The following is a 19,589-nucleotide window of genomic DNA, read 5'->3' as shown; positions in this document are numbered from 1 at the left end:
TTAAGAAAACTGAATATTTGAGGCAGGTTTTGACAATGAAGAGAATCACTGTGTTCAATTCAAAACTATGGGCAATAATTAACTTAGAGGTAACTAAGAACATTGAGCTAGAAATGGTCATTATGTAGTATATATGGAACAGGACAAACATGATTTCATATATTAAAAGTCCTGTAGAATACGGAATGGTTAAAACTAGCATTTATTTCAGATATTTAAATTGCCCCAAGGTTCTCAGTATCCAAAAACATATATCCTGGGACAGTATATATGGCATAAGTAAATATAAATTCTATTGTTAAAAATGAATTGTTTGATTGACATTTACAATGAATTATTAAGTCTCTATAATATGATTCTGTGGCTTAGTTGAGGAAAGTCATATTTCTCAAGGTTCTTGCCAAAGGCGGTATTGTACTGCCTGGTGAAAGCTGCATACTATACAGGACCAGGATAGTATCGTATTCAGTTCTTGGTCTGTGCTGGGTTAACTATTGGGGCAACTTTTCAGAGGTGCATTTCCCAAACCTGATCAGAAGTCACACAGCAACAGGTTTATTCGAAATCACAAGCTTCCAAATTGCTGCTCTTTTGTCATGTGAAATGATGAGAAGCACACAGGCGCAAATTTATAATTGGAGAGATCAAAAGATCATACAAATAGTATAAGTGGAATGTCAACAGGCTGAATAATAAGGCTCTGCAGGTGATCAAGAGTGTCAGGCGGTGTGACTAAAGTAGGAGGTAAAAACAATGACTGCAGATGCCCAGATTCTGGATTAGAGTGGTGCTGGAAAAGTACAGCAGTTCAGGCAGCATCGGAGGAGCAGGAAAATTGACGTTTCGGGCAAAAGCCTTTCATCAGGAATACAGGCAGAGTGCTTGACGGGTGGAGAGATAAAAGAGAGGAGGGTGGGGGTGGGGGTGGGGGTGGGGAGAAAGTAGCATAGAGTACAATAGGTGAGTAGGGGTGGGGATGAAGGTGATAGGTCAGGGAGGAGGGTGGGGGAAGGTAGCAAAGAGTACAATGGGTGAATGGGGGTGGAATGAAGGCGATAGGTCAGAGAGGAGGGTGGAGTGGATAGGTGGAAAGGAAGATAAGCAGGTAGGACAGGTCATGGGGACAGTGCTGAGCTGGAAGTTTGGAACTGGGGTGAGGTGGGGGAAGGGGAAATGAGGAAACTAGTGAAGTCCACATTGATGCCCTGGGGTTCAAGTATTCTGAGGCGGAAGATGAGGCGTTCTTCCTCCAGGCGTTGGGTGGTGAGGGAGCGGCGGCGAAAGAGGCCCAGAACCTCCATGTCCTCGGCTGAGTGGGAGGGGGAGTTGAAATGTTGGGCCACAGGGCGGTGTGGTTGATTGGTGCAGGTGTCCCGGAGATGTTCCCTAAAGCGCTCTGCTAGGAGGCGTCCAGTCTCCCCAATGTAAAAGAGAACGCATCGGGAGCAACGGATACAATCAATGATATTGGTGGATGTGCAGGTAAAACTTTGATGGATGTGGAAGGCTCCTTTGGGGCCTTGGATGGAGGTGAGGGCGCAGGTTTTGCAATTCCTGCCGTGGCAGGAGAAGGTGCCAAGATGGGAAGGTGGGTTGTTGGGGGGCATGGACCTGACCAGGTAGTCACAGAGGGAACGGTCTTTGCGGAAGGTGGAAAGGGGTGGGGAGGGAAATATATCCCTGGTGGTGGGGTCCGTTTGGAGGTGGCGGAAATGTCGTCGGATGATTTGGTTTATGCAAAGGTTGGTAGGATGGAAGGTGAGCACCAGGGGTGTTCTGTCCTTGTTACGGTTGGAGAGGTGGGGTCTGAGGGCGGGGCACGGTATGTGGACGAGATGTGTTGGAGGGCATCTTTAATCATGTGGGAAGGGAAATTGCGGTCTCTAAAGAAGGAGGCCATCTGGTGTGTTCTGTGGTAGAACTGATCCTCCTGGGAGCAGATACGGCGGAGGCAGAGGAATTAGGAATACGGAATGGCATTTTTGCAGGGGGTAGGGTGGGAAGAGGTGTAATCCAGGTAGCTGTGGGAGTCGGTGGATTTGTAAAAAATGTCAGTGTCAAGCAGGTCGTCATTAATGGAGATGGAGAGGTCCAGGAAGGGGAGGGAGGTGTCAGAGATGGTCCAGGTAAATTTAAGGTCAGGGTGGAATGTGTTGGTGAAGCTGATGAATTGGTCAACCTCCTTGCGGGAGCACGAGGTGGCACCGATGCAGTCATCAATGTAGCGGAGGAAGAGGTGGGGAAGTGGTGCCAGTGTAACTACGGAAGATCAACTGTTCTACGTAGCCAACAAAGAGACAGGCATAGCTGGGGCCCATACAGGTGCCCATGGCTACCCCTTTGGTCTGGAGGAAGTGGGGGGATTTGAAGGAAAAATTGTTAAGGGTGAGGACCAATTTGGCCAAACGAATGAGAGTGTCGGTGGAAGGGTACTGTTGGGGACATCGGGAGAGGAAGAAACGGAGGGCTTGGAAGCTCTGGTTATGGCGGATGGAGGTGTAGAGGGATTGGATATCCATGGTGAAGATGAAGCATTGGGGGGCTGGGGAAACGGAAGTCTTAGGAGGAGGTGGAGGGCATGGGTGGTGTCTCGAACGTATGTGGGGAGTTCCTGGACTAGGGGGGATAGGACAGTGTCGATGTAGGTAGAGATGAGTTCAGTGGGGCAGGAGCAGGCTGAGACATTGTCAACAGCTGAATAGCAAGCGAAGGGACGAGCTATAATCTGATTAGTTGAGGCAGAAAGATAATTACAAAAGAATTCAAAATAAGGTGGTGTTGGAGACAAACCAAATGACTGGCATAACATGATAGGTATAAGAGTCACATGCCGAGGGACTAACCAAAGTAACAAGTAATCCAAAATTGTATAAATTAATTTAGGTAGAGAACATAAAAGTTATTAAGGTGATGGTGTCAAAACAGATACAGAACAGTATAGTTGGGTTACGTATTGCAGGACATGAACCCAAGATCACAGCTGAAGCCATCCTTATGGGTATGGAACTTGGCTATCAGTTTCTGCTCAGCGATTCTACATTGTTATGTATCTCGAAGGCCGCCTTCCCGAAGATCGGAGGCTGAATGTCCTTGACAGCTGAATTGTTCCCCGACTGGGAGGGAACATTCCTGTCTGGCGATATGTTGAAGGCTGCGAAGAACATGGCATAGTCCCTCCACTTTGGGGAAATACTGGACGACCAAGGGTACTCTATCAGTTGTGTCCTGTGTCTGTCTTCTGAGGAGGTCATTGCTGTTTTTCACTGTGACATATCAACACTAGAAATTGATGAATTGAGCATCATGTCCAGTTCTCATGTAGGTGTCTTTCAGTATGTTTAGGTGTCCATCGCATTCTTCCTCATCTGAGCACATCCTATGTTTATGCAGGGCTTGCCCATAGGGGATGGCTTCTTTGTGTTTAGGCTGGAAGCTAGAGAAGTGCAGCATCGTGAGGTTAACCATGGGCTTGTGGTAGAGTGAGGTACTGAGATGCCCATCCTTGATGGTGGCATGTGTCCAAGAATAAGATCGATTCTGAATAGTCATCCATGGTCATTTTGATGGTGGGATGAAACTTGATATCGTTGTGTTGCCGTTTCAGTGATTCCTCACCATGAGTCCAAAGGAGGAAAATGTCATTGAATCTGGTGGGTAGCATCGGTTAGAGGTCCTGTACAGCAAAAGTTTTGCTTGAACTTGTGTATGAAAATGTTGTCACATTAGGGTGAAAACATGATTCCCATCACTGTTCAGTATGTCTGGATGAAGAGCTGGTTGTCAAAGGTGAAGACACTGGATTTGAGGATGAAGCAGACGAGTTGTAGGTCGGTCTCTGGAAATTGGTAGTTGTTGGTATTGAGTATTGAGGCTGTTGCAGCAATGTTGTTGTCATGGGTAGAGTGCCGAAACATCCATTGGGATGAGGAATGTTCCTGGTTTAACTGGTCCGTGGGCCCTGAGTTTCTGCAAGGAGTATGTAGTGTCACGACAGGAGCTGGGATTTCTTGTATAATGGGTTTCACGATGCCCTCAACATAACCAGAGAGATTCTCACACAGCATCCTGTGGCCTGATACAATGGGACATCCAGGTGTGTTGGCTTTGTGTATCTTCAGAAGGTAAAGTCTCCTGTGCAAGACGTACACAGGATGAGAGTGCATAGGATACTCTGAAGGTCTGGATCAAAGGTTTTGATCAGTCTGTTGAGCTGACGGGTGTGTTCTTTGGTTGGATCGGCAAATAGTTGCTTGTAGCGTTCCTAGTTGCTCAGTTGTCATTGTTATGATCTCTCTACCTTAATTAGTTTGAACAGTTTTGAATTACAGAGGAACCTTGATTATCTGAATATCAATTATCCAAATATCGGATTATCCAAAGGAGAGCTCCAGGTCCTGATAGAAACATTACATCAAAGATGTGTTTCCAACACTGATCGTGTCTTTTGTTTACAATGATTAAGCAGGCACTGTCTGATCTTCCGCCCTCTCAATCGCCCCACACTTTCCCTGGAGTTCTACAGAGGGGTGTACCCTAAACTCCCCTTCCCCAGATAATCTCTCCAACATTGTCCTATACAGTGTAAATGTGGAACCTGTCAAAAAGTGTGTGTGTGTGTGTGTGTGCTATTTGGAGACTTACCACCCAAAGGTGGCGGCGGCAGCAGCAACCTTGTTGTTGGTGTTCAGTCCAGCTGGCCTGGACCTGGAAAGGGGAGCGGAGGGCGGTGTTGGATGGATTGGGGGACAGGGGTGGTGTTGCTACAGGGTTGGAGCGTGGGAGGTGGGTGGGGGCAGTGTTGGACAGGTTTGGGAGAGTTGGAGGCAGCCGGGGCGGTGGGCGTTGTTGGGCGGGGCGGGGGGTATTGAACAGGGCAGATGGCAGGGGGCGGTGCTGGGGGGGGTTGGAGGGGGACGGTGTTGGTCAGGGGTGGGGGCAGGGGCTCACGTGTGGTCTGCTGCTGCCTTGTCTCCTGAACAGGGAGCAGACTTTAAAAACTCCGAGCCCCAGAGGAAAAACATTTAGTCGATTAACCAAAAAAATCGATTATCCGAACGAAATAGTGCCCACCCATCTCGTTCAGATAATCGAGGTTCTCTTGTACGTATTACTTTGGTCAGACTCTCAGCAAGCAACTCTTATACCTATCACATTAATTCAGCCATTTGGTTCGTCTCCAGCAGCACCTTATTTTTAATTTTTTGTAATTCTCTATGACTCTACCTCTCTGCCTCAATTAATTAATCAGATTATAAGTCATCCCTTCACTTGCAATTCAGCTGTTGACACTTTACACACACCATCTGACACTCTTGATCACTTGCAGAGACTTATTATTCAGCCCGTTGACACTCCACTCACACCATTTATATGATATTTTGATCTCTCTGATTATAAATTCTGTATCTCTGTGCTTCTCTTCACTTTACCTGACAAAGAAGCAGCACTTTGAAAGCTTGGGATTATATAGCCTACAGCCTAGTGTCATATGACTTCTACCTTGTCCACCCCAATCCAACACCGGCATCTCTACATCATGTTTCAGAAATCTGACTATGAACAGGTCAATAACAAAAATCTGGATTTTTGGTGGTGGTGGTTTAATGAGGATTTTATCAATGTTCAAGACCACTCAACATTTAACTGAATGCGAGTGTAGCACAAGGAATCTGCACAGACTAGTAAAATTATAATACATACCCTGGAAAGTAAAAAGCATGCCAGATCTCTCTCAAGATTGCACCAACACTGTAGTTGGTGCCTGTCCCAGACTGGTAGTGTATCTCCTGAGTGTTATCTGTTGTACTAGAGCCATCTCCTTCCCTATGTACTTCCAAATGAGCTGCTTTCCGCAGTTTCCTTTGTAAAGGAGATTAACAGATGAAGTTATGTTGTTCCATCAGTGCTAACATGCAACTACTGCTGTGTCTGTAAACCTTGTCAAAAATCAATGCAATAGGTTTTATAAAGCAGTCTTTTGATTTTCACAGAATACACAATCGATTTTCAGTTCATGTATTTTTTGCTTCTGGCTTCATCGAATATGACAATTGCAATTTACGTAAAATGCAGTTAAAAGATCTTTGAAGTAAAAGTGACACTTTTCTCATCAATATATATTAATAATAGTGCACATCAAAAATTCCTGAAACACACAAAAGGAACTACTTTGCAAAACAGTTAAATATCTACAAAAGAGTAACAGATTTAAGGTGTAAATGAGGATTGAAGAGAAAAGTGAGTATTAAGTACTTGGAATTCAAGTAACTTTGAATACAATGCAAATACAATTTGAGCTGTTTCACATCCAAGGATAAGAATGTCTCTCTAGTTCCCACTGATTCAGGTTTGGTAACATGCTTTAAAAGAGGCATTCAAAGTAAAGATGTTCATTTGGCCCCTCTGCAGAAGAGATAGGATCCAACTTTCACCTGCATGTGGCAGCACAGCAGACAAAAGAATATTTATACAGATATGAGACCATAATGTATGAATTATTGCATTAGTACAATAGAGATTTAACAGGCTGTGCCACCTATCACTGCTATTTCGTCCCTCTATTGTGGCCATGTTCAAGAAAAGTCATAATAAGACACAATTTGTCCAGCTCCATAAAAGAAAAGAAAATTAAATGTCAAATTATTAAAATAGATGACCATACAAAAGAAACTGCTTATAAATGCTAAATAAACATACTTTTAAAAAACTCAGAGACTTGGCTTTTATATAACTTGGCAATAGCTGAAATTCTATTTAAATAATAGATATTTCAACTAACTAAAAACTTGCCTACATTGGGGCGGCACGGGTGGCACAGTGGTTAGCACTGCTTCCTCACAGCGCCAGAGACCTGGGTTCAATTCCTGCCTCAGGTGACTGTGTGGAGTTTGCACATTCTCCTTGTGTCTGCGTGGGTTTTCTCCAGGTGCTCCGGTTTCTTCCCACAGTCCAAAGATGTGCAGGTTAGGTGAATTGGCCATGCTAAATTGCCCGTAGTGTTAGGTGAAGGAGTAAATGTAGGGGAATGGGTCAGGGAGGGTTGCGCTTCAGCGGGTCAGTGTGGACTTGTTGGGCCGAAGGGCCTGTTTCCACACAGTAAGTAATCTAATCTGTCCTACATTTATCATGCTGCATGATGGCAGTTGCATGATGTGTGTGTTTTTTTTTTAAATTTTATCCTCAGGCTCCCTGGAGAACTCCCTATACTTGATATCACCAAAATGTTTTTCAACTTTGGTAGCCCAGAGGTATACCCATACATTTCTCTGTTTTAGAAAATATATCCCTACTTAGTACAATTTACCTGAATATTGTTGTAAAGGCCCAACAACTGAGAGATATTCAAATGTTTGTAGTTTTTACAACCTGTTTTTGTGCGTTGATAAGCTGTTCGACAATTTGTAATCCTGCCTAAACGTCGTAGTAGGCAGGCCTCAAGTATCAAAGGATTAGTGGTACCTCACCCTAATCTGCCAATACCATTTCCACAATTTTCAACTTCTGCCTTCAAGTTTCTCGATGAATGAAAAAAGTACCAGGAACTGAATTTTCCAACCACTAACTTTTCAACTACTGCCACTTTAAATACAATTTCCCTTGGATTAAGCTTTCTATCAATCTACTCTGAAAGAGGCAAGGCTTTTTCACTCATTGTAACAATCAGCAAATGACAGTGATAAAGGATTCACATTCCACAGTTATAGCAATCTTAGCATCATAGAGATGTACAGCACGAAAACAGACCCTTCAGTCCAACGCGTCCCATGCCAAATAGATATCCTACGTTAATCTAGTCCCATCTGCCAGCATTTTGCCCTTTAAACCCTTGCTACTCATACACCCATCCAGGTGCCTTTTAAATGTTGTAATTGTACCAGCCTTCACCACTGCCTCTGACAGCTCATTCCATACACACATCACCCGTTGTGTGAAAAAGTTGCACCTTTGGTCCCTTTTAAATCTTTCCCCTCTCACCCTAAACCTATGTCGTCTAGCTCTAGACTTACTTTGATGTGCCACAGCATAGCATCTGAAATTTGAGAAACATTCTTGTCATTAATCAGATTGCTCGCTTTCATGTCAGGTAATGAAACACACAATCTTGTCCTGGCCTATCTCAATTATAATAACTTGTACCTTTAAAAATAATTAGAGATTAAGTAGGTTCTGGTTCCAATGTACGCCAAATGTTTTCTGTTCTACCAACAGTCAAGTGCACTTGGTTCATAAATGAAATCAACTATTAACACCATACCAGTCTCTGCATGGTATTAGGACTAGCACATTAAATGTAAAACATGCATTAGTTAAAAGTAATTAAAGTAAATAACATTCTGAAAATAAATGATACCTTCTTCTTTTGCCTCCACTACTTGGTGCAGGTTTGGGAGTGTGTGTTGATACAATCTGGCAATGAACTGTCCCAAGCAATAACATCAACCAGATAGGTCCAAATACTTCAGTGTATGGTACACTGTGTGTAACTTCAGCTGTGCAGAACAACACTATTGTTATAACTGTAAACAAAGAGTCAGAGAGAATATTTTGGAGAACTTTAATTCAAATGTACAATCTCTAACCGGTACTCACTTTATTCTAATAAATACATTGCAAGAGACTTGTAGAGTTAACATTTCAAATTCATGACTTCATATGACCCTTAAAGAAAAAAGGCACATGATATAACAAGGGAACATGGCACTCTGAATAGAAAGTTAGCTGACCTATAAGAGGGATGAAAACTAGATTCTTTCACTGAAACCAGAGACCTGACAGAAGTTTTTTATCTGATAAAAGAAATCATTGACCTGAAACACTAACTCTGTTTCTCTCTCCATTGTTGCTGACAGACCAGCTACATATATCCAGCACTGTTTTTATTTCAGCTTTCCACCAACTATGATGAGAATAAAAAAAGGACCAACAGTTTAGTCATAAAATTTTAACTTCTTGTTTGCAAGGTTTCAGAGTCATTATAAGCTGTTAAAGAAACTGGATTTTTAAATTACAATTCACATCTGTTTGTATAAATATCAACATCACTCTCAATATCACAAAACAGTAGACTATTCAGTTTATGTCGCCTGTTCCCAAAATTCAATTAGACTGTGGTTGAGGTGTATCTCAATCCCATTTAGATAACTTTGTGAGTTTATTGATAAAGGTGACATACTGAATGCTGCATTCATGCATTTTTAAAGAACATTTAGTTACATTTTAAATAATTTTCTTCGTAAAACTATTAAGTGAGCACTAGGACAGAAATTTTCAAAATGGTAAAAAGTTTAAATCAGATGCACTGGAAAGAACTGTTTCATCAGTCAGTGAGTCAGTAACTGGAGGACACAGGCACGGCAGACTAAATCTTTCTGAATGGTGTCATTCTATTAAATAAATTTAAGATCATGGTCACAATTTTAAAGGAAAAGGTTATAAGAATGTTTCTACTATGGGCGGGGTGGATATGCAACGCACTACCAGATGGTATATGTATAACAAATTTAGTAAACAGAATAATGAAAATTAAATGGGAATGCTGCCATTGAATGGCTGTGTGCCAGTGAGAAAATACCAGTTCTTCAATTGAAAATTGATTTTTAATACAGACAGGAGAAAATTAGAAGTGCTGGATTTGTGACTGTAACAAGGGAATTGAAGCAAAATCTGTTGATGCAATACAAGAAATCTAATGCTACTAAGCAAACAGGCCAAATATAACATTAGAAATATAGCCTGTCTTAAGCAAGTTCTTGGTCAGACCTTGTAGGATTTATATTTTTGCAGGACAGCAAGCGTTCATAAAGAATTTCTATTTCTGTATTTGTTATACGATGATATGCATAAATATCCCAAATTTAATCAACTTACTTTTAACATGGCAAATAATCATCATTTAAAGTTCAGCATTTACTTTATATGGATTTGAAATGCTGCTAATGTCAAGGAAAAAAAAAGTGTCAAACCAATTTTGAATATAAAGCTTTGTTTTTATACTGGGTATACTGAATGATTTTAACCTTACCAAAAAGTTCCCTCATATTCACTGGTCATAAAGTGAAAGTTAATTCTCACCTTGAAGGAGGTATAAAATAAGTAGCCATGAAAAGATGAATTTTGAGGTCACTTGTATCCACCATCTGAAGAAGAATGGAAAAAACACAACTCTCACAATTCCTTTTCTAGTTAATGAAGTCCATGGACTTTCAGGCTTTGCTTTAGCAAAAGCAGATCCTATGGGTTCAAAAGAGAAATGGAATCTTTCTAAACTACTAGGCAAAAGAAAAGCATTTCGTATAATTACTTAAACATTTTTCATAAATCTATGACAATTCACTGCATTACCTCAGAAGCCAAGAAAGTTTCTTGTAACTAGCAATGAGTTGCTTATCTTGATGATCCTCCTTGTTGCTGTGGGAGCTTTCCACTTCCAGGATCTCAATAACAATGACTCTTTGCAAGAAATGCAGCACACAACCATAACTGCCCATCAAGACAGGCTGCAGTACATTCCCTGATGAAGGTGCATTTCAGATTCATGCATAAATGTGTCAGTGATGTTGCACTATTATTCTGGTGCATGAATCGATCATATTTTACAAAGTGCTTAAATTGCGTTTTTGGATGATGTACAGGTGTTACATGAGCCACATTTGCAGAGAATAGAATAGATTTCCTAGAAGTAACTTCAAAACTCGTCTTTCTGAATCAGACTGTTGGGACTATTGGGAAATGTCAGTGCTGGAGCAGTTCCTAGACAGGATGACGTTCATACGTATAATGGGATGCTGTTGTAAGTTACTTGCAGAGTAAAAATTTTGCTCTTGAAATAGACAGTGGCGCTGATGCAACCTACACTCCTTTGAGAATTCTGATCTCAAAACTTACAAGCATGGTCTTACTGCTGCTAGTTACCGATGGGAAATAAGATTCGACTTCTTATTCTGACAACAATGTATTTGTGATACAATTGCCAACTGGTGACGAACTGACTGAAACATATTTGTCATGTAAGTCCATTTCCACATTATGACATAATTCAGTGATAGCCTCCTTTGTCAAACAAACTTCTGGAGACACTGTCAGCAATGGGAACAACGTCGGTTGTCCTTCTTTCTCTTCTTCAAAACAAAGGGAATACAAGAAGCACAAGTTACAGTGATACAAGATTTCTCATAGGAAATCCACCATTCTAAGAAATCAAGCAAGACTGATAGTTCCATAGCAAAGGGAAACACAAAATTAATTGATAACAGCAGGAAAAAAGCCTAAAATAAAATTAGAATTAAATTTTAAATTATGATACCTTCAATTTAAGGCAATCCAGTGACCCAGCAGTTTGATCTAGAATGACAAATTTTAAAGTTATTCCTAGAATCCATTTTCTGCAGATGTGGGTAATGTAACACCAGCATTTTTTGAAAATTTCTCTTCAGTGTTTTCCTCAGGCTAAAAGAGGACCCAGCAAAACTGAAGGAAAAATCACAAGGCATATGATACCACAAAGTCACTTTTCATTCCAGAATGAGCAGCTGACATAATAAAAACAATGGCTGAAAGTGTGATGTTGAAAATAGGATGAAGACTTGGAGTAAAATAAAATTTCATCTAATGTACACATCCAACTAATGTACAAGTCCACCAGTAATGCTTGTAAATGGGCACAACTAATCAAAAAAGCCAAGTTAGATTGTTCAAATACAGAAGGAATACTTTAACTCTTTAATTTCATTCATGGGATGTGAACATTTCTGGCTAGGGCAGCATGTATCACCTAACCCTTACTGCCCTCGAATTGGGCGGCCAATGTCCTGGACCCTAGATTATTAGTCTACATTTGAAATATTTTCTTTGTATAATGCATACCTTAAAGTTAATAGAGACCTTATGATCTTATTAAATGTTCACTGCTAATTATTAATGTGTAAACATTTAAGGAAATTATTCATATCTTGTATTTTATAATTAAAGAAAGACATTTTAAAAAGTCAGGAATAAGTGTGGCCAAAAACAAAAAAAAGGTCTGAAAGTACTCTCTGAAAAAATAGATCTGATAAAGAATCACATAGTTATAGCACTTTTTATGATTTGCAGTGAATGTAAATGCTTCTAGGCCACTTGTGTGGAATTATTGGGATTCAAGCAGTTAGAAACATTAGTTTTCCCTTGTTTACTGTCTACTACCATAATACTGGGGACCAAAACATTTGTATTAAATCACGAAATGTGACCTCAGTATTTCAGCAGTTAGCACATATAATACAGGATGATGTCCATACTGAAAGTAGGACATGTTCTTGCTGGATGATTTACATGTAAAATGTATCAAAGAATTATGAAAGTGCTTTGCAGACTATTTTCCAACATGACCTCATTTTAACTCACCAAAACTTCTCAAGGGCAGTTAGGTTTTGCTAACACTGCACACATCCCATGACAGATTATATTTTTAAAAAGATTTCGAAATAAACCATGCACCTAGTCACCAACAACAAAAATAATCAACAAAATAGCATACCGTCATTCAATATATTAAAAGTTGCACACAGATTAACATAGCTGAAACTTTATTGCTGGAACAGCACAGCAGGTCAGGCAGCATCTAGGGAACAGAAGATTCGACGTTTCGGGCACATGCCCTTCTTCAGGAATGAGCAGAGAGTGTTCAGCAGGAGAAGATAAAAGGTAGGGAGGAGGGACTTGGAGGAGGGGCGTTGGAAATGTGATAGGTGGAAAGAGGTCAAGGTGAGGGTGATAGGTCGGAGTAGGGTGGAGGCGGAGAGGTCAAGAAGAATAAAGTTTCAGCTTTGATCTCCAGCGTCTGCAGACCTCACTTTCTCCTCACAGATTAACATATAATTATAATTAAAGATTTTAATTGGTTGCTTATTATAGGAAGGATGTGGAAGCATTGGAAAAGGTGCAGAGCAGATTTAGCAGATTTACCAGGATGTTGCCTGGTTTGGAAGGAAGGCTGAGAGACTTGGGTCTGTTTTCATTGGAGAGAAGAAGGCTAAGAGGGGATTTGATACATGTTCAGAGAATTAGATAGGGTAGACAGCACAAGTCTTTTTCCTACGATGATGATGTCAGCTTGTACGAGGGAGCATAGCTACAAATTGAGGGGTGATGGATTTAAGACATGTGTCAGAGGAAGGTTCTTTACTCAGAGCGTGGTATGGGTGTGGTATACCCTGCCTGCCAATGTAGTTAATTCAGCCACATTAGGGACATTTAAACAATCCTTGGATAAGCACATGGATGATGATGGGATTGTGTAGGGGCATGGGCTTAGACTAGTTCACAGGTCAGCGCAACATCGAGGTCCGCATTGCCTGCACTGCACTGTATTGTTCCATGTCCTAGTCCCAATCCTTGAACTCTATACATTCATTCAACAGCCTCTGCTCACAACTACTCTCCCACATACACCAACTCATCCTCCCCATTCTCCACAAATAGCCATACCCCACTCACTCAGAAACCCCCTCCTCCAACTCTTAACCCTTTGTTTACCAAACCCCACCAAGACACTGACTCTGCTGCTCCCTCCCCCTCCTCCCACAGACTCATTACATAATTAGCAACAATGCACACACTCCTGCCTCGCCATAAGCCTGCTCCCAAGCCTTGTTAATGACAGAGATTTGTAGGTGTAAGGACCAAGCACAGGCAGGTGGGACCAATTTTGTTTGGGAATACGGTTGGTGAGGACTGGTTGGACCAAAGCGTTTGTTTCTATGCTGTATGACTCTAGACTTGAAATTAGAATTCTGCAAAATAGCAGGAATTTCTCATCCTAAAAATTCCTAAAAACTTTGCATAATTTATTAATGCTGAAATGACAGAGGTTTGTGGCAAAAGTTTGACCAGGAAACTAATCCGCCGGTCAGTTAATATTTTTTCCCCCCACTTTAGTCCACAGTATTATATGCTTTACCAGCAACAAGTGACTCATTTCTGAGATAAGAGAATAAGTGATCAATAATGGTCACTCTGCATTCAAGAAAACTGTTTTTAAGATATGTTATCAGGGACATGGAGTCACTTTCTCATGTGCACCCAGGTACACTTGCATTCTGTATATGAAGCCAATGAAACAGTTTGAAAGATAGCAATATTAAAAGAGCATCCGAATTATCCTTATAATTAGAAATCATCCAAAGCTCCTCAATCTTTTATCCAAGATAATCATTGCCTACTAAATTGGTCACACCAATGAATCTTAAAGGCAAATTTTATTCATTTGCACATGTTTGGGGATATCGCAAATTTACTTCCAGATTTTCAGAGACAAATCAATTTCTTCTATTTTAAGTGCAATTTTTTGTTTTTTAAAGATTAACCTCACTAAGATATGCCCTGCATTTTGTGTATTTTTGAAATAAATGTTATTCACATCAAAAACTGAAAAGATTTTCACGAGATCATAAGAAATAAGAGCAGAAGTGACTGCACAGTATTCCAAGCATAGTCTCATCAAAGTCTCATTAGAGTGTAGCAAGTCTTCTTTATTCTTGACCTCCAATTTCCTTACAATAAAAGCCAACATGTCATTTACTTGTTGGCTTCTTGCATTCTTTGTATGAGTATTTTAATTTTAAAACTTTGTCTGCCAGATGCACAGGAATGATGTACAGATGCACAGAAATATAAATCTCAAGATTCAATTAATAAATATATTTATTATATCTGGTGTTCCCTTGAGCCCTGGGTTTTTTGTTGTGATTAATGCCTATAGCCATCTAATTTAAGTTTGGACATTTTGTCAAGAGTTTGGCAGGATTCTGGAGTGCAACTTTATATCTGTAAACGAACACAGTATCAGATACATTTTCATATCTAACTTGTGCATGGTGCCAAGATGTATATTTTATGAAGTGTCAAATTTCCTAAAACCAAAAGAGATATTTACCCCTTACAAGATCAACATCTATGAGGTCTGGCTTTACATGACCAGTTTTCTTTGGTTTGTTCTTCATACCCTATGGTAAAGAAACAATACAAGTCTTATAAACAAATATGCCCAGCTTTAACCTGCAATATGAGAATATCACAATGTTAACAAGTGCAATCAGAAACAAAAACATTCGGTGCAGAACCTGTTATCATCTTAACGGGCCAAACTTCATGCATGTAAAATTCATTCTCAATGTGTTAAATATTACTGAATTAATTGTGTTACTTTTTCAACATATTACAAGCACAGCGCACGACAATTGTCAAGTGCTTTGTACTTATTTGGAGTGGGCTAAAATGCGGTGGGGAAAGATTATTTGTTGAGTAACAGAATTATGAAAATAAGTTTGTCAGATTTTAAATTCTCTGCCTAGGATGTGACTACTGTTTACCTTGATTGGAAAACTACTTATTTACATATCTAGTTATTGTTAGAAATAATCCTTCTACATCTATCAGTTTTAATTTTACTTCAATCCCATTTAAAATATTTTTAAAAATCAGATGTAAAATTTACCTTCATCAACAACGCAATTCAACATCAATCCTACCTGACTAAGCTCATTGACTCTTGAGGAGTGGCAAAGCATTTTATAATCTGATTGATTTTACAGACATTAAAAATGTCCAGAAACAATCTGACCAAGTTCCATATTATCTTAAAGCTTTGGGAACTAGGATAAACTTGTAAGGCTGAAAGGGCAGAATGGGTTGGAAAACAAATTTGGGGTCCCAGGTGTTAGCATGGGACACAAATGTGAATAAGTGGGTCAAAGTATTGATCCCTGCGATAACTCACTAGTCACTGCCTGTTACCCATTTATTCCTGCACTTTGTTGCCTGTCAGCAAACCAGTTCTCTATCCACGTTAGTACACTACCCAGAATCCAATACGCTTTAATTTTACATTTTCATCTTTTACATAGGATCTTATCAAAAGCATTTTGAAAGTCCAAGTAAATCATATCCACAAACTCCCCCTTATCAACTCTACTAGATACATATTTTAAAAATTCCAATAGATTTGTCAAATTTCTCTTTTGTAAGTCTATGCTGACTACTTTTTTTTAAACAACGGGATTTCATCAGCTACTTGCATTCCATAGAAACTGCTCTAGAGTCTATCGAATCCAGAAGGATGAAAACCACTATATTTACTATTTCTAGGGCCGCTTCCTTAAGTATTTTGGGGTGATTGCTGGGCCCCTTGCTGAGATATTTGCATCATCGATAGTCACAGGTGAGGTGCTGGAAGACTGGAGGTTGGCTAGCATGGTGCCAATATTTAAGAAAGTTGGTAAGGAAAAACCAGGGAACTATAGACAGGTGAGCCTGATGTCAGTGGTGGGCAAGTTGTTGGAGGTAAGTTCTGTCCCTCAGGATTCCATGTATTTGGAAAGGCAAGGACTGATTAGGGATAGTCAACATGGCTTTATGCATGGTAAATCACGTCTTACTAACTTGACTGACTTTTTCGAAGTAGTAATGAAGAGGATTAGTGAGGGCAGAGTGGTAGACATGAGCAATATAGACTTCAGTAAGGTATTCGAAAAGGTTCCCCATGGGAGACTGGTTAGCAAGGCTAGATTTCATGGAATACAGGAAGAACTAGCCATTTGGATACAGAACTGGCTCGAAGGCAGAAGAAGGTGGTGGTGGAGGGTTGCTTTCCCAGCTGGAGGCCTGTGACCAGTGGTGTGCGACAAGGATCGGTTCTGAATCCATTACTTTTCGTTAATTATATAAATGATTTGGATGTGAAAATTGGTAGTGTAGTGGACAGCGAAGGTTACCTCAGAGTACAATGGGATCTTGATCAGATGGGCCAACGGACTGAGGAGTGGCAGATGGAGTTTAATTTAGATAAATGCGAGGTGCTGCATTTTGGAAAAGGAAATCAGAGCAGAACTTATATACTTAATGGTAAGGTCCTGGGGAATGTTGCTGAACAAAGAGACCCTGGAGTGCAGGTTCATAGCTCCTTGAAAAGGTAGATAGGATAATGAAGAAGGCATTTGGTATGCTTTCCTTTATTGGTCAGAGCATTGAGTATAGGAGTTGGGAGGTCATGTTGCGACTGTACAGGACGTTGGTTAGGCTACTTTTGGAATATTGCATGCAATTCTGGTCTCCTTCCTATCGGAAATATGTTGTGAAACTTGGAAGGGTTCAGAAAAGATTTACAAGGATGGTGGCAGGGTTAGAGAATTTGAGCTATAGGGAGAGAATGAATGTTTTCCCTGGAGTGTCGGAGGCTGAGGGGTTACCTTATGGAGGTTTAGAAAATCACAAGGGGCATAGGTAGGATAAATAGACTAGGTCTTTTCCCTGGATTGGGGGGGCCAGAACTAGAGGGAATAGGGTTAGGGTGAGAGGAGAAGATATAAAAGGGACAACTTTTTCACACAGTGGGTGCAGCATGTATGGAATGAGCTGCCAGAGGAAGTGGTGGAGGCTGGTACAATTACAACATTAAAAGGCATCTTGATGGATACATGAATAGGAAGAGTTTAGAGGAATATGGGCCAAGTGCTGGCAGCATAAGATGTCTAGTTGGCATGGATGAGTTGGACCGAAGGGTCTGTTTCTGTGTATTACGCCTCTATGACTATGGTCCCAATCTTCAGGTCTACAGCATTTTCTTTTAGTCAATTTGTATGCCCCTTCCTTGGATCTGACACTGACACTATCTCTAATTTCCCTTGTTAACCATAGTCAGGCTACTTTTCCTGTTTTTATTTTTGTGCCAGACAGAAATCAACAATTTTTGCAGTTCATTCATGCACTCTTGTATACCATTGCCTAATCACCGTCATCCCTTTAAGTAACATTCCCCAATTTATCATAGCCTCATACCATCAGTTTCCCTTATGTAGATTCTGACTCTAGTCTCAGAATCAATTGCATCACTCTCCATTTTAAACGAAGAATTTTGTCATATTATGTGGTCACTCTTCCCCAAGGTGCCTCATATAGCTGAACTGCCAACTATTGCTTTCTCATATACACGACACCCAGTTTAGGATGGCCTATTCTCCATTTGGTTCCTCAATGTATTGATCCAAAAACAATATCCCATACACACTCCAAGAATTTCTTCTTTACAGTATTGTTATGAATTTGATTTACTCAATCTATGTGCCGATTAAAGAAAAATAAAAGGGAGATTTTGGGGAACCACCTATAGAGATCAGCCCTGCAGAGAGTCACTAGACTTATATAGAGAACTTGCAGACTGGCTTTACCAAAAAAAATCAAGAACTTTATGAGTCTTATCTCAAAAGCCAATAACCTTTAGGTTTATATTGGAGGATGTGATGACATGGGAGCTAACACCACAGATCTTCCAAACATTCAATAGCACTCAGCACCTCATTAGTGTAAATGAATGTGCTATCTTCAAAAATAATTTATTAATATAACACAGACATTAGCTCTATACATGTGGTGAAGTGCACACTGAAAGTGCAGCAATGTTCTGTAGTATAATTTATATCCATGCTTTTAGTAGTTATCCATGTGCTTTGGGACACAAAATAGCAAAACTATTTATTTGATAAAAGAATTCATCATTTTCACACCGATGGTGCACAGAAGAATATCTTTGAATTAGGCAGTAAATATACAAAAATTACAAAAAAACACCAAGGCCAGAATCTATTAGCATAAGTGGTCATAGCAGTATCCAAGCACAAAATGACTTCCTCTGAAACTTACCAATTTAATAAACTGCAAAGAGTATAAATAACATTAGAAAGGAGGACAAATAAATCAATGTCTAAGATGATAACTTAGTAACGAAACAAAATAATATCAAAATTAAACAAAGATAATGGAACTCAGGGATAAAACGTGGGGAATGAAATGGTCAATACAAGTAAAGTACAACTATCTGGCATAGCAATAAAGCTGTAGATAATGTAAACACATTTATTTACATCTAAAGTTTGATCAACTACATTAGCCATTCATCTCAGATGTTTCACACACCACTGAGTCCTTAAATATTCTATCAATACAGAAATCCATTGCACCACTCTTTTTAACCGGCCGAAAAAATAAAGATCAGTCGGACAACTTCCATATCAGTGAAAATAATTACTGAGCAGTTGATTGCATGAATGTTGCTAGGCATTAAAGTCTCAATTACAAATCAAGTAAAAATGCACCTGAACAAAATAAAGAAATAGTTTTTAATATCTACAAGTTTATACTTATGAGTGCAATGAAAAAGTGCAACGTTTAAAATATTTTGTAACACAAAATTAGTTGTTTACATTACTGAACTTGAAAATATGGAAATTTTTTCACCTCGCATTTGTGATTATGTTAATTAGAAGTATTAAGATATTCCTATTACCACCAATGTTATGACAATATCCAAAATTTATGAACCACAAAGAAGCTAAATTTACAGCCCAACAACTATTTGAGACACTAAGGCCTGATTCTCACCACAATGGAAAGCCTCTCTGTCATAGCAAAAACTACACATAAGCCAGAAACTGAAAAGCATATCCTGGTTCATAGCACTTCCATTTTTTACAGAGTAGGGAATGGGAACAGTTCGACATTTAAATCATCAGCTGCCTCCGATCCAGTCAGATTTTGGCAGTCGTGGTGTGTGAAATCTG

At 39.9% G+C, this 19,589-nt stretch overlaps 1 protein-coding gene across 2 annotated transcripts in view; it reads right to left on the bottom strand.

Moving 5' to 3' along the window:
* The window catches only part of phtf2 (putative homeodomain transcription factor 2), a 53,031-nt gene extending 38,052 nt beyond the window's left edge, over positions 1-14,979 (bottom strand). The window contains exons 1-4 of one of the 2 annotated variants that reach the window (XM_043713802.2): positions 14,912-14,979; positions 10,072-10,230; positions 8,351-8,516; positions 5,701-5,859 (exon numbers count right to left, since the gene is read on the bottom strand). In XM_043713802.2, the coding sequence (XP_043569737.1) occupies positions 5,701-5,859; positions 8,351-8,516; positions 10,072-10,230; positions 14,912-14,978 (551 nt within the window). In that variant the 5' untranslated portion in view covers position 14,979. Of the gene's footprint in view, positions 1-5,700; positions 5,860-8,350; positions 8,517-10,071; positions 10,231-11,302; positions 11,425-14,911 lie in introns of those variants that run through there. The other variant, XM_087999515.1, reaches the window with a different exon arrangement.
* Positions 14,980-19,589: the final 4,610 nt, after the last annotated feature.

This window comes from Chiloscyllium plagiosum, unplaced genomic scaffold, assembly GCF_037043375.1.
Source record: "Chiloscyllium plagiosum isolate Xiang-an unplaced genomic scaffold, Cpla_swu_hap1 HiC_scaffold_23, whole genome shotgun sequence".
In the NCBI taxonomy this organism is placed as follows: domain Eukaryota; kingdom Metazoa; phylum Chordata; class Chondrichthyes; order Orectolobiformes; family Hemiscylliidae; genus Chiloscyllium; species Chiloscyllium plagiosum.
Note: the sequence above shows the minus strand (reverse complement) of the source record. Positions and strands in the feature narration are given on the sequence as shown.